The following is a 14,857-nucleotide window of genomic DNA, read 5'->3' as shown; positions in this document are numbered from 1 at the left end:
AGAGAGAGAGAGAGAGAGAGAGAGAGAGAGAGAGAGAGAGAGAGAAACCCAAGCAGGTTGCGTGCTGTCAGCGCAAAGCTCGACATGTCCATCCCATGAACCATGAGATCATGACCTGGGCTGAAATCAAGAGTCAGACACTTGGGACACCTGGGTGGCCCAGTTGTTGAACATCCAACTCTTGATTTTGGCTTAGGTCATGATCCCAGGGTCATGGGATTGAGGCCCGAGTCGGGTTCTGCGCTGAGTGTGGAGGCTGCTTAGGATTCTCTCTCTCTCTCTCTCTCTCTCTCTCTCTCTCTCTCTCTTTCTCTCTCTCTCTCTCTCTCCCTCCCTCTGCCCCTCCCCTGCTTGTCCTCTCTCACTCTCTCTCAAATAAAAAATTAAAATTGCGGGGCGCCTGGGTGGCGCAGTCGGTTAAGCGTCCGACTTCAGCCAGGTCACGATCTCATGGTCCGTGAGTTCGAGCCCCGCGTCAGGCTCTGGGCTGATGGCTCGGAGCCTGGAGCCTGTTTCCGATTCTGTGTCTCCCTCTCTCTCTGCCCCTCCCCCGTTCATGCTCTGTCTCTGTCTGTCCCACAAATAAATAAAAACATTGAAAAAAAAATTTAAAAAAAAAAATTGAGAAAAAAAGAGTTGCATGTTCTATCAACTGAACCAGCCAGGTTCCCTGTTAACTTCTAATATTCTTAAAAACCTTTTTGGGCGCCTGGGTGGCTCAGTTGGTTGAGCATCCAACTCTTAATTTTAGCTCAGGTCTTGATCTCAGCATCGTGAGTTCAAGCCCCCCACTGGGTTCCATGCTGGGCATCGAGCCTACTTAAAGAAAAACAAAAAACAAAAAACAAAACTTAAAAAAAAATAGCATAAGTAATGCATGGATACATTCTCACTACAAAAGACTCATCTAAATATTTAGAAGAAAGTTCCATTCTTTCTCCATACCCTCTCCAGACACAACCAGTGTCAAGTGCTTAGTGTGAAGCCCTTCTAGTCTCTAATAATTGTTAGGAAAGCAACATAAGGGTATAGTTACCAGCAATGGTTCCCTGCCCTACCACTTCCCATGCCCAGTTCAGCTCCCCAGAGACCATCTTTCTCAACTCTTTCAGCTGTTCCTTCTGTTGGTTCCAGCTCTTTACTTACCGTGCTTATAATGATACCCCGCCCCTCTTCTCTGGTTGCCTCCATCTTCCCAATATATTTGTATCACATTTCATAGTTCCTCACAGATCCCTTTGTAAACTAGAGTAACAGACTAATTAATATTTTATTTCTATTTCATTAGCTACAGATGGTACCTCTTGAACCCCTTCAGCCTTCTATTGTGTGAAGTTTAATGCCGTCATGACTGATAACATACATTGTTTGTTCTACCGCTATAATTATGTCTCCTCTGCTTTGCTGGTTAGAGTCTAAAAGCTGAAAATCAAAAGTGTTTATGTTATCGTGACCAGGTAAATACTGTTTGGGCCAAAACAGTGCTTTCTAGGATCGCATTTCCTTTGTTATAAAGTTGTCTTTGTTATCCTTACACTATTTGCAAGAAATATATCTTCTTAAGTTTTTCCAGTCTCTGCAACAAATTAGTCATTCTCTGGTCACTTTTCTATATATTTAAGTACTTTATACGTACTCCTATAAAACAACTTAAAACCTACACCGGGATATTCTACACATAGTTACACAACTTGTTTTCTTTCTCTTCCCACTGAATATGTCCTTGAGAACTTTCCACCAGTATTTATAGCATTCATTTAAATAGCTACATAATATTTCGTAGAAGGGATGTATCTTAATTTAAAACAATTTCTTTACTGAGGCAGAAATAGGTTACTTCCAATTTTTCACTACTACTAAAAATGATGCAGTGAGCATATTTGTAGCTATATATTTTTAAAATGTCTTTTTTAATATATGGGATTACCTTCTAATTACATTTTCTAAATGGGCAGTTGCCAGTATGCAGTAATGTTATGGGTTAAGCCACAGATGTAAGCAGCTCTGACTGAACCCTTTCTATATCTGTATCTTTGTGCAAGTTATTTTTTTCTTTTTTTTAGGCTACACATGGAGAATTGGAATTGTAGGATCCTAGACTATAAAGATTCTAGATTTTTAAAAAAGTTTTATTTATTTTTGAGAAAGAGAGCACACAGGAGCAGGGAACAGGGGGAGAGGGAGAGAAAGAATCCCAAGTAGGCTCTGCACTATCAGCGTGGAGCCTGATGAAGAGCTGGATCTCATAAGCCTTGAGATCATGACCTGAGCTGAAACCACAAGTCAGATGCTTAACCAACTGAGCCACCCAGGAGCCCCTAAAGATTCTAAATTTTAATAGATTCTGTTAAATTGTCTTCCACTGAACAAGGTGTCTTACTGCTTTCTGAGTTTCCATTGAGGAGAGGACCAGACATAAACGTGTTTCACACATGGAGACTGTTCTGTAATTTGTTATTCCATATTATTCAATTGGTGTAGATTATGACATTATTACATTGTATGACACATTATTCTAATGTAATTTAACATGTAAATTAACCATTTGATAACATCCCAAGATGCATTTTAGAAACCCGTGACATTTTCTCCCCAAATGCCTAGTGTGCACCAAGTAACAAAGAACCACATATAAACAATTGAGCTTTTGGGGCATTCACTTTCAAACGTCCCCTGTCTGTAAAGAGAGTTTTCCTACAATTCTTTCTAATCTTATATTCTAATAAACTTTTGTCTGCTGCTCAAAAAAAACCAAAACACAATTGAGCTTTTGATTTCTGATGTGATAGTGGATTGAGCAGAAAAGGTTGTCTAGAGAGCTTATGAAATATTATAAAGGGCATCCCCCCCAAAGAAAAAGGGAAAGTGGATTAAAGGTTAAACAGAAAATAAAATGGTCGGGTGCCTGGGTGGCTCAGTCGGTTAAGCATCCGACTTTGGCTGAGGTCGTGATCTCACAGCTTGTGAGTTCGAGCCGCACATCGGGCTCTGTGCTGACAGCTCACAGCTTGGACCCTGCAGTCTGCTTCAGATTCTGTGTCTCCCTATCTCTATGCCACTTGCCCTGCTCGTGCTCTCTCTCTCTCAAAAATAAATAAAAAAAGAAAAGAAAATGGTCAAGTAGAGGGTGAGATGTTGCTGGATTAAAAAGTAATCTATTTACTTTGTAACTTGTGCATTTTAGAAAAATGATAGGCATAAAGTTGATATTTTGTGCTTTTGAGTGATATTTAGTTAAACGTTTCTTAGAAGTATATTGATTTTGGGGGTGCCTAAGTGGCTCAGTGGGCTAAGCATCCAACTCTTGATCTAGACTCAATTTATGATCTCACAGTTTCATGAATTTGAGCCCCACATCAGGCTCTGTGCTGACAGTGATGTGGATTCTCTCTCTCCTCTCTCTGTGCCCTTCCCCCATGCACACTGTCTCTCTCTCTCTCAAAATAAATAAACATTAAAAAAATTTAAAGAAAGAAGTATATTGATTTTCAATTACCATCTTCAGCCTAATGGTAGTTAAGCTAGCTCATTCCAACAAGAAACACTAACTTCCGTAAAGTAATGCTCAGGATACTCAAGGATTCTCAACTGGACATTACCTGTGCCTCCAGCAACATCGAGCAGCTGGGTCCCAGGAAACGGGCGCATCTTACAGAGCAGCAAATCCTTCCAAATACGGTGGATACCAAGGCTCATCATATCATTCATCACATCATACTTCTTGGCCACACTTTCAAACACATGATAGACTGACATAGGAGAAATACAACACAATTAATTGTGCTATTAACAAGATTAACTTGGGGGAAGTCCTAAATGAAAGAGGGTGAAGCTTTTCTCCCCTGAATTTGCCTGTCTTTGTTGAAGTTAAGCTATAATGCTTGATGCCCAAATCTACCCCCCGCCTTGTTTTTTTAATGTTTATTTATTTTTGAGAGAGTGCAGCGGCTGCAGAAAGAGGGAGACAGAAAATCCAAAGTGGGCTCTGTGCTGACAGCAGCAAGCCCAATGTGGGGCTTGAACTCACAAACCGCAAGATCATGACCTGAGCCGAATTCAGACGCTCAACAAACTGAGCCACCCAGGTGACCCCTCAATCTACCCCTTAACCTCTTTTTAAAAAGGCTTAAATTATTCTAGGTAGGAAACCAACCTCTTTTCTGCTGTCTTAGTTACCTTTATCTAGGACCAATGCCTCGATAATGCCACACACCTACTTGGTACTAAATAGGTTTCCAGTTCTTAGAGGATGGCGGGGGGGGGGGGCGGGTATGGAATTTTTCTAATGGTTATTATAGTAGAAAAACAACAAAACCATTGGAAAGACATGGCTAATAGACGGGAAGGTCTCAGTTCATCTCTGCTGGGATCACAGAAAAACAACAGGTACAATTTAGGGCCAAGCCACACTGCAGAGGGCCCTCCTAAATTTTCTCCTCATTAATCTAATAGGATCAAGGGTGAATGTGGAATCTGAGCTAACTGGAAAAGGAATTTACTATCCAAAACACTTTAAAGCACAGGCTACATTTAACTGCTTTACACCTGTTTCTCTGCCCATAAGATGAAAAACTCAGTGTCAGCTCCCTATCACCCTGCCATAGGCTAAATTAGGTAATGAAGGAGAGACGCTTTGAATTTCAGATGAAATGTGCTGCAAAGATCCAAACCATCACTGTCCTCTGCTGAATCAGCACACTACAGAGCTCCTCCTTTAACTCCATCTTGAGCGCCTTTCTCAACCCCAGGATCTCCAAGCTTGCTTTTTTCTTTTGAACATCTTTTGGGGTATTGAGGGACACTAAGGCTCAACCCCCTGAGTATAAGCAATTTTTGCTTTGCATGGTTCTGATATACATGAATTTCAGTTATGGTGGCTTAGTTAAATAACATCAGTCCCCCAGCAACATCATTCAGTTCCAATGGTATATAAACTGTGAGTAATTGCATACAGTGCAAACTCCGCTGGTAGTTCTTCAGTTCATAAATCAATCTGTAAATAACAGACATATCATGATCAGTAACCAATCATGTCACTTCTTTAAGTTTGTGGTTGCTAGGTCACTGCACATCAGTCATTCAGTTCACACACAGACAGCAAAGCATGTAGTTGTGTTACCTCCTTATCTCTCAGTTGTAAACACATGCGGCATTTTACAAAACTAGGTAATCCAAAGAGGAAATTGGCCGGGGCGCCTGCATGGCTCAGTCAGTTAAGCGTCTGACTTCAACTCAGGTCTAATCTCACTGTTGTTGAGTTTGAGCCCCATGTTGGGCTCTGTGCTGACAGCTGGGAGCCTAGAGCCTGCTTCAGGTTCTGCGTCTCCCTCTCTCTCTGCCCCACCCCCGCTCATGCCCTGTCTCTCTCTGTCTCTCAAAAATGAATAAATGTTAAAAAAAAATATTAAAAAAAAAGAGGAAATTGGCCAACGAAAATGAAAGCACCGCAAAGAAGTGAAAAGTGGTAATACTGGAAGTGAAACGTCCATGGGATTATAGGAGAAACAGCTGACAACGTTGATACTCGAGAGACTCTAGCTACGCAGCTGGAAAAACTTTGTGAAGATGAACTTATGGACATAAATGAGGATGTGGTTGTGACAAAAGGTTGAAGATGTCCCAGAGGAAATGATGCCAGTGAAAAAATCTCACACTAAAGGAATTCCTGGAGATATTTCATGACCCTTGAAAGTGAAAAGATAAAATGTTACAAGCTGATTGAAACTTAGAAAGGAGTATGGCAATTTGCCAAGGCATAGAGAAGATGCTTGCTCCCTATTGTAAATATATGACCAGAAGGTAGCAAACACTGTTCAAACTACTCTTCATTCATTTTTTTATGAAGGAATAAAACAGCTTAGTGTTTCTAATTTTATTAGAATTTTAACTCAATTGAAAAATTTTAAATTTGAAAATCCTAACTATATTAAATAAGATTTTTTTATGTGTTACATCTTTATACTATTTTTAAATGTTTATTTATTTTTGAGAGAGAGACAGAGTGTGAGCAGGGGAGGGGCAGAGAGCAAGGGAGACACAGAATCCAAAGCAGGCTCCAGGTTCTGAGCTGTCCGCACAGAGCCCGACATGGCGCTCAAGTTCACAAACCGTGAGATCATGACCTGAGCCAAAGTCGGATGCTCAACCCACTGAGCCACCCAGGCGCCCCTACATTAAATAAGTTAAAATTAAACCTAATCTGGGGGCATTTGGCTGGCTCAGTCAGTAGAGCATCTGACTCTTTATCTCAGGGTTGTGTGTTCAAGCCCCAGGTTGGGTGTGTAGCCCACTTAAAAAAAAAAAAAAAGAATAAAAACAAATTAAACCTAATTTTAAATTATAGTATGCTAAGTAAATATTGACTTTACTATTTGTTTCATTGGCCCTATACATTTATAATTAACAGTGAGGAAGTTTTTGATGTTCAATAATTAAAAAAAAATTTTTTTTTACATATATTTATTTTTGAGAAACAGAGTGAGACAAAGCGTGAGCGGGAGAGGGGCAGAGAGAGAGAAGGAGACACAGAATCTGAAGCAGGCTCCAGGCTCTGAGCAAGCGGTCAGCACAGAGCCTGATGCGGGGCACGAACCCACGAACTGTGAGATCATGACCTGAGCTAAAGTCAGATGCTCAACAGACTGAGCCACCCAGGCGCCCCAACAATTTTTTTTTAAGTAAGCTCTATGCCCTCATGAACCTGAGGTCAAGAGTCACATGCTCCACCAACTGAGCCAGCCAGGTGACCCTGATGTTCAATAATTTTTAGAGGTCATGGAACAGTTGCAATTTTTCTCATTGATAATTAAGATCATTGTACATGATTTCAGCGTGCATGGTCATTTTTATAGTCCTGCAATAGTGTGCAAGAGGAAGACTGCCTGCACTTCAATGTTGGCTCCCAAGGTGGGAGATCTAGATTTAGCTCAGTGGGTAATTTCTTCCTTGCTTGTCATTGTGTGAGATGTTGTTTATATGTTGTAAAGTACAATACAGAGGTTAGGCATTATCATTTTGGAAGCAACCCACCTGAATTCAAATCCCCAATTTTGCCACTTATTAGCAGAACCTTGGGCAAGTGACTTAACATCTCTGTTTCAACAGTTTCTCCATCTATAATATCCGGCTACTAATCCCTACCTCATAGGGTTGTATTTGTAAGAATTAATGTGAAGTATGTAAAAATGTTTCAAGTCCTTAATAAAAGTTTACTGTCATTTTACTTGGCTCCTCTTATTTCACAAGCAGTTATCAAGCTTTTAATGTGCATCAAGCACTAAGATATAGACATGAATGAGCCACTGTACTAGCTTTCTGGGGATTCACAGTTCTGTGAAATAAATGTTAATTTAAAATAAATATTCAAAGAGTTACTACAGTAAATCTATGTATTTAGTAAGGCGGAGGTGAGAGGTAAGACAACGAAGTGGTCTTTAGAAGGATGGGACATTCCATTGTGAATTCTTTCTCTTTATTTCCTGGGTGACCATAGGCCAAGTGAAGGAAACTCTCAGAGCCTCACCATACCCATCTGTAAAATGGGCATAATACCTTCCCCATTATAAGTGGTACAGATGGGAGTTTTAAAATAGTTCTTTTCCTTTCCCATGCCTATAGCACAATGGACACAAAGAAAGTGCTCAACAATACCTAACCTTTATCTAGCAGTTATGAAGTGCCAGGCGTTGTTCAAAATACTTTAACTTATGAAGTAATCTAATCCTTATTATAACTCTAAGAGAAAGGTTACTATTATTCCTACATATAAAACTTGGAAGCTGAGGTCCAGAGAAGTTAGTTTCCTTCTTCCTTTCTAGAAAAAATGGTCCATCCCTTTAGCAAGAGGTGAAAAACATGAGCTGTGTGGTCACACCAAACTGAGTTGGAATGCTGGTTCCACCATGTTAAATTGGGCAAATTGTTGTTTGATCTTTAAGTCTCAGTTTCCTCCTGTGTAACTTGGGCATAACAATACTCACTGTCGGAAGGTTGAAATGAGAAGTGGAAATAATATCTGCATGGTGCCTGGCACATCATAAACATCCAACTGATGGGATTTAGTGAGAATTATTGTGTTCAATAAGAGGAGGCATCTAAGCTCTGAGGAGTCAGGCTGAGGTGACTCCTTGAAGGTCAGGACTGCACAGGCCACGGCATACGGGTCAACAGGACGTAAAACCAACTCCTAGCTGAGCAGAAGAAACTAGATCGCAAATAGATCCCTCCATCCGCCCTCTCGCCCCTTTCACCTTTGCCCCCCTTCTCTTCCTCCGACACAGTCTCAAATCCGAAGTGTGTTTCCGTTGCCTGCTTCTCTTGGGATAATTGCCGCGCACCCAGCGGACCCCCAGGCCAGGAGCTACGAAGCCCGGGGAGCTCGCAGCACCGCATCAGCCGCGACCACCTACGACCGCAATAGCTCCAGAGAGCGCAGCTCCTGGGGGCCGCCATCTTGGCAGTAGGGTGACATCAGCCAGACCGTACGTCATGTTGCATCACTAGAGGGTCGACGGCGGCCGGTAGGAGACAGTAGTGATCGAACGCGCCCTGAAACCCTTTACTAGAGAGCTATGCATGATCTCTGGGATACAGAGGCTAGTCTTTGAGCACCCGAAATCCTTTTTCCTTCTTCCCACGTTGAATATAGAATTTACCAGAAATGAAGGGACCTTAGGAAGAGCCCCCAGTCGCGTCTCAGCGGCCATGTCTCTGAATCTTGTCAACCAGTAGTGTGAATGCTAACTCACAAGGTATACAGTAACTCTGGTTTTCTGATGCGGAAGGAGGAAATTGAGATACGGTGTGGTTTCCAAGTAGATTACAAGGTCAATTCTCTAAAACTTTGATGTGCCTAAGAATCACCTAGTTTGATGTTTAAAATGCAGATTCCTGGGCCCCCAAGACCAGAGATTTTGAATCCGTAAATCTGGGATGGGTATTGGGAATCTTTATTGAACAAGCTTCTCTGATGATTCTGATGCAAAGAATTCGCAGACCTTTCTTGAGAAACATATGCTAGACTACTCTGAAAAATAAACATATGAAAGGCTGTTCTTTGGTCATTCCATTTTTTGAACTTAAGAAGTTCATAAATGGGAAGGAAAGCTCTGGTGACTGTTTAGCGAGTCAGACACAATCACCACTCACCCTCCCTCTTCTGCTGTCACAAAGCTACACTTTTAGCACCAACTGGCAGAGCATGGATGTTTACTTCAACCCCAGATTTTCCTGTTCTTTTTTTATGGAAAGGGTAATGTAGACCATCTTGCTCAAAAGAGGATGGAGGTGGTGAGTTTTGCTTGGATTTCTATATGTTTCTGCTTTGATTCTCTTTTTAAATGTATGTTTCCTGTAAATATTTCACAAGGAGAAAGCGCCAAGGACCCTAAGAAACTATTTTGAAAATGAAAAATCTCTTCCTGGTTTAATGTGTAGCCTGACAGATGGACACCCACTGCTTTCTTTTGGAAGAACTGCACGGGCTTTTCCTCTTTCCCTCTCTTTTATTTTTAAGAGTATAGAAGGGATGATTCATCCATGTAATCAGAGTTCTCACATTGTTGTTAAAGGAAATAAAAATTCATCAAGGAACCGTAGTATATCTTCCTTATCTAGTCATATATAAGGATGGAGCTCAGGATTTGGGACTGTTCCTTCTAGACATCAAAGTAAGTTTTCAGACCAACATTATGTACCTGTTCTCTCATTTCAATATGATTTGTGGGGAAAAAACTGCAAAGAGTGAAGCAAGACAAGCATTTTAAGGAAATTTAAAAATATGAGATCAGTACCTAATTTTCTTAATTTCAGTTAAAACTTAATTTCAAGCAATTGATTGATTTACATATACAGTACTTATTAATGTTTTGTATCACATGTGATGATAAATAAGGAGCCAAAAAGGATCCAATTAGGGGAATCCCAGGATTTTGTCTATTTATTTGTTCATATATGACTGCTGAAATTCCACTCATCCTTCCATGCTCAGCTCAAGTGACACCTCTCTGGGAAGCCTTCTTCTACCTGCCCTCACCTCTTTGTACTTCTCTCCTTGGAGCCTTTGCTACAGTCAGCATTTTGTATTAACTTTACTATAGCTCTTTTTTTTTAATTTTTTTTTTCAACGTTTAATTACTTTTGGGACAGAGAGAGACAGAGCATGAACGGGGGCAGAGAGAGAGGGAGACCCAGAATCGGAAACAGGCTCCAGGCTCTGAGCCATCAGCCCAGAGCCCGACGTGGGGCTCGAACTCACGGACCGCGAGATCGTGACCTGGCTGAAGTCGAACGCTTAACCGACTGCGCCACCCAGGCGCCCCTAGCTCTTTTCTTTTTTAAAGGAATTAGAGGGTTTTTTTTTTCTTCAGTTTATTTATTTATTTAGAGAGAGGGCATGCGCATGCGTGCATGTGCAATTTGGGGAGGGGCAGAGAGAGGGAGAGAGAGAATCCCAGGCAGGCACTGTTAGCCTGATGATGCGGGGCTCACAAACCATGAGATCATGACCTAAGCCAAAGTCAGACGCTTAACCCACTGAGCCACCCAGGTGCCCCTATTATAGCTCTTACTACCATTTTCCATTGTAGTTTGCTGGCTGGCTGGCTTGCTTGCTTTCTGTGAATGATATGTTTTTCAGTTAGTTTTGTTTACAAGTGAAACTTGGGGAATTCAAAATTAACATCCTTGCCAGTGAGCTTGTTATAGACAGGAAAAGTTTTACCTTTGTGTTCCACATTGTTCTGCTATGCTTTATCCAAATGAACCTTTATGAGCTGGCTGCCATCCAGTTTCTTTTTTTTTTTAATTTTTTTTTTCAACGTTTATTTATTTTTGGGACAGAGAGAGACAGAGCACGAACGGGGGAGGGGCAGAGAGAGAGGGAGACACAGAATCGGAAACAGGCTCCAGGCTCTGAGCCATCAGCCCAGAGCCCGACGCGGGGCTCGAACTCCCGGACCGCGAGATCGTGACCTGGCTGAAGTCGGACGCCTAACCGACTGCGCCACCCAGGCGCCACTGCCATCCAGTTTCATGTGGACTCTCTTGTGCACAATTTTACTTGGGAAGACTAAGCTCTCCAGGATTGCATCGTGCACAGCTGCCAGCGTGTGGAACGCTTGCTTATTTTTTGTACAGCGTTTTTTGAGTTGGCTCAGGCAACTCTGGGCAATAAAGATATCATACTTCACACTGAACTTTTTCTCCAGTTTACTTACTAGCTGGACTTGGATTTTCTGGAAAGACTTAAGTTGAGGAATGCAAACAAAGATTATAATAGCTTTCTGACTACCACTAACTTAAGTTTTCTTGGCTGTTGTTACATTTGGCTCCCTTAGCTGGGCCTTGAACACGTGTTCATCTGCAGCTCAAATAGAGCCTCGAAGGTGCTGGACTCATCCATAGCCATTCGGCTTCATGATATTTAGGTGCGAACTGAACATGGCCTTGCCCTTGATGAGCACTGGCCTAGCCACTGTAGTTTCTTATTTGCTTAATTCACTTAGGAAACTGTGAATATATTAAAGACCTCAATATGAATATATTTTGGCATTCCTTGTGCTCAGCACAGTGCCGGGCATATAATAGGTTTCTAACTAGTTGAGGTTAGTCTGAAAAATTATTTGTTCATCTCTTTAATGATGTTTGTATGTGATCCTTCGAATCTCACTGCTATGGTTGGAAGGAATCATCTATAATTTTCCAAAGTACAGATGGATGTGACAAGATTTTCTAAGTCGCAGTGTCCATATCTGTAAAATAGAGAACCGCTTATCTCATAGGTAGTTGAGAACATCATTTATTAGCCGTGTGATCGTGGGTAATCGATGGAAGCTTTTTAAGCCAGTTTCCTTGTCTTTATATTTGCGTTAATGTGAGGATTAAGTGTGATGATTCATATAACCCACAGTGCAATGCCTGTTAATGACAAGCACTCATAATGTTATTAACAATGAAATGTAATATTAACAATGACTTATATTAATAAATGACTTGTTAACAATGAAATGAAATTTTGTATGAAGTGTTGTAAAATGATATTACATGTAAGGTTTTGTCATTATTATTATTATTAGGTAAAATAAGGACCATGAATAAATTGATATTAATACTAGAATAAGAACTACAAATTAAATAATGAGTAAATAAAAGGATTTCACAGGTATTCCAATGTTTGGATTCGTTATTAGTAGTGCATATTATTATACACATTCTTAGCGTTCTAAAGCTAAAACCTGAACTACAAGTCCCATCATCTTTTCGGGGGGGGGGGGAAGGGGGGAGGGGGTAGAATCACTGGGCCCGGATGTAGACAGAAAACTACATTTCCCAGAGGGCTTCACTCCCACATCGCCATTATATATATAGTCCATCCGGGTTCTTCGAGATGCTGTTTGGCGACTCGTCGCCATTCCCGGAGCACCTCGGCCTCGGCCCAGAGGCGAGTGTCGGTCGCTGTGTCGGAGACACCGGTCCCCGACACCAAGACAGCCAGCCCTCTCCCCTGCCCCGCGGCGGGAGAGCGTGTCCGGCCGGCCGGCGGGGCTCGCACACCTTCCCTCGACTCCCCTTCCCCCGTAGCCTCCGCCCCGCCAGGCCCGGCCCGGACCTCCGAGCCCCGGCCTCCTCCTTCTCTGTCACTGCCGCCGCTGCCGCCGGGCTCGACAGCCCCGTCCGCTGCTTCTCTTTCCAGTTTGAGAAGCCGAGGAAGGAAACAGGGAAAAATGTCGCCATGAAGGCCGAGAACCGCTGCCGCCGCCGACCCCCGCCGGCCCCGAACGCCATGAGCCTGGGTCCCCGCCGCGCCCGCTCCGCTCCGACCGCCGCCGCCGCCGAGGCCCCCGTTGATGCCGCAGAGCTCCCCCAACGCCGCCGCCACCGCTTCCGACATGGACAAGAACAGCGGCTCCAGCAGCTCCTCCGCCTCTTCGGGCAGCAGCAAAGGGCAACAGCCGCCTCGCTCCGCCTCGGCGGGGCCGGCCGGCGAGTCTAAACCCAAGAGTGGTAAGGGCGGGATCCCAGGGCGGTGGGCGGGGGGTGGGGGTGTCTGTCCCGAAGGCTGGGGAGGATCCTCGCTCTGGTGTCTGGGTCACCCAGGTACAGCTCCGCTTTCCACTGTCATTCTTCCCTTACTCCCGTTTCCTATAGCTCCCATTATTTAAAAATTAACACTAAGAATACTGTACAGCGTGGTTTATGTGAATCCCTGCATTATCCTTGCTTTACTACTCGGAAGAGATTGGTGAACTAAGTGCTACTTTTATCCCCATTTTGCGGATGAGGAAACTGAGGTTCACAAAAGGTAAGGTCACCCAGCTAGTATGTGTCTCACAGCAGGCCTTACTTAAAACCTGCTTTGTCTGACTCACCAGTCCACACTCCTAAACCACTAAGTTGTTTTACCCTTTAATGTTGAATTAGCCTTGGATAGTGTTCAAGTTTAAACAGGGGAGGGTGGGGCCCAAGGACTTTTGAAACTCAAATTTCATGTTTAATAACCTGGCCCAAGATCCATCCCTCTGTTGAAGAGGAGTCATCCTTGAATGGTTTTGTTCAGTGTGGAGTTGTGGTTACGAGCAGTAGCTGTGATTCAGTTTTTTTAGATTTGCCAGACCTTGAGTGTCTGAATTTCCTTTTTTGTAAAGGTGGAGATAATCAGAATTAAGTAAATTATCTCAGAAAACAAATGAGTTAAGAGCTTGGAAGAGTATCTGATAGCTATTATGCACCAAACACACATCATGCCTATTTCCTTGTGTTAGTGGAGTGCTAACACTCTAGTGCTAACACACTGGACTGTGTCCTTTTACAGGGAAGATTTTGTCATTTTTGTAGTCCTGCCTCTCATTATTCAATTATGACCGTCATGATAATAGTTATCATTTATTGAGGGCTCACCATGTGCCAGGTACTGGCTTAGGTTTGTACATCTCTTATCCATACTCCAGTTATTAACCTGTCCAGCAAAGTGGAATTGTTCATCTCTAAAGAAGGAAAAAGCTGAGAAGCCAAGAGTTTAGGAGTTGGCAGAGTCGAGTGGAATGTTCTCCATGTTACTTCAAAGTCCGTGTACTAGTCTCTGCTCTTTCATGCTATAATGTTATTAGCAGTAATAGGAAGATGTTTTCGGTGGGAGTGGGGATATGTGGTAGACAGGGGAACATTTGGAGTCCCAGATGTAGAGTTCCAGTTTAAAACTTTTTAAGATTAAAAAACTGTAAGGCTGACTTGAGTTCAGAGCTGATCTTCTGGATAGAGCAAACTTGTTTACCTGGTATGCTGAGGACTTCTAGAAATTGCTTATAGAATTCCGGGTGGAGGCCAGGTGTCTCGATAATAAACGAATGCTTTAAATACCTAAGCAGGGATTAGTGTGGTCTTTCAGGCAGTATTATGTAGATTAATTTTGGGGTTTTGTACATGTGTAGCTTTATCACAGATCCCTCTAGAGAGAGAGGGTAGCCAGGCCTCTTGGCTAGTGTTGGAACTACTGGTTTAGTGTAGTCTGAATAGTTCTCAGTGTAGTTGATAAAGAACTTTACTTTTGCACTCAATTCCCAGTTGTAAAGTTAAAGATTGTGATTTTCTAGCTATCTGAATTCTCAAGTAGTTTTTCTGGGGCTCCTGTTTAAGCCACTAACATGCAATCATGAATCTGTTGCAATAAATGCCTTCAGTTTATTCTGTAATGAGGCAGTAGTGAAAGTTGGTGACAATCCAAACAAGGAAACTGAGGTATTTAAGGCATTTACTCCTTTTGTCCTTTGAATGTTGATTAGTAGACCTAACTCTGATTATCCAACAGGATGATATAGAATTCTGTTGTAATTTGACCAAGAAAATATTTGTCAGTGTTAAG

At 42.4% G+C, this 14,857-nt stretch overlaps 2 protein-coding genes and 1 pseudogene across 3 annotated transcripts in view; 1 reads left to right on the top strand and 2 right to left on the bottom strand.

Annotated features, from left to right (window-relative positions):
- Positions 1-8,483, bottom strand: part of COQ5 (coenzyme Q5, methyltransferase) — a 17,900-nt gene extending 9,417 nt beyond the window's left edge. Inside the window, exons 1-2 of the mRNA XM_040443696.1 lie at positions 8,250-8,483; positions 3,600-3,749 (exon numbers count right to left, since the gene is read on the bottom strand). Of these exons, the coding sequence (XP_040299630.1) occupies positions 3,600-3,749; positions 8,250-8,451 (352 nt within the window). The 5' untranslated portion in view covers positions 8,452-8,483. The remainder of the gene's footprint in view (positions 1-3,599; positions 3,750-8,249) is intronic.
- Positions 8,484-10,363: 1,880 nt separating this feature from the next.
- On the bottom strand, positions 10,364-11,441 carry LOC121010468 (40S ribosomal protein S7-like; annotated as a pseudogene).
- Positions 11,442-12,372: 931 nt separating this feature from the next.
- The window catches only part of RNF10 (ring finger protein 10), a 35,119-nt gene continuing 32,634 nt past the window's right edge, over positions 12,373-14,857 (top strand). For both annotated transcript variants that reach the window (XM_040443694.1, XM_040443695.1), the window contains exon 1: positions 12,373-13,002. In XM_040443694.1, coding sequence (XP_040299628.1) covers positions 12,846-13,002 — 157 coding nt within the window. In that variant the 5' untranslated portion in view covers positions 12,373-12,845. The remainder of the gene's footprint in view (positions 13,003-14,857) is intronic.

This window comes from Herpailurus yagouaroundi, unplaced genomic scaffold, assembly GCF_014898765.1.
Source record: "Herpailurus yagouaroundi ecotype Mexico unplaced genomic scaffold, PumYag 191, whole genome shotgun sequence".
NCBI lineage: Eukaryota > Metazoa > Chordata > Mammalia > Carnivora > Felidae > Herpailurus > Herpailurus yagouaroundi.
Note: the sequence above shows the minus strand (reverse complement) of the source record. Positions and strands in the feature narration are given on the sequence as shown.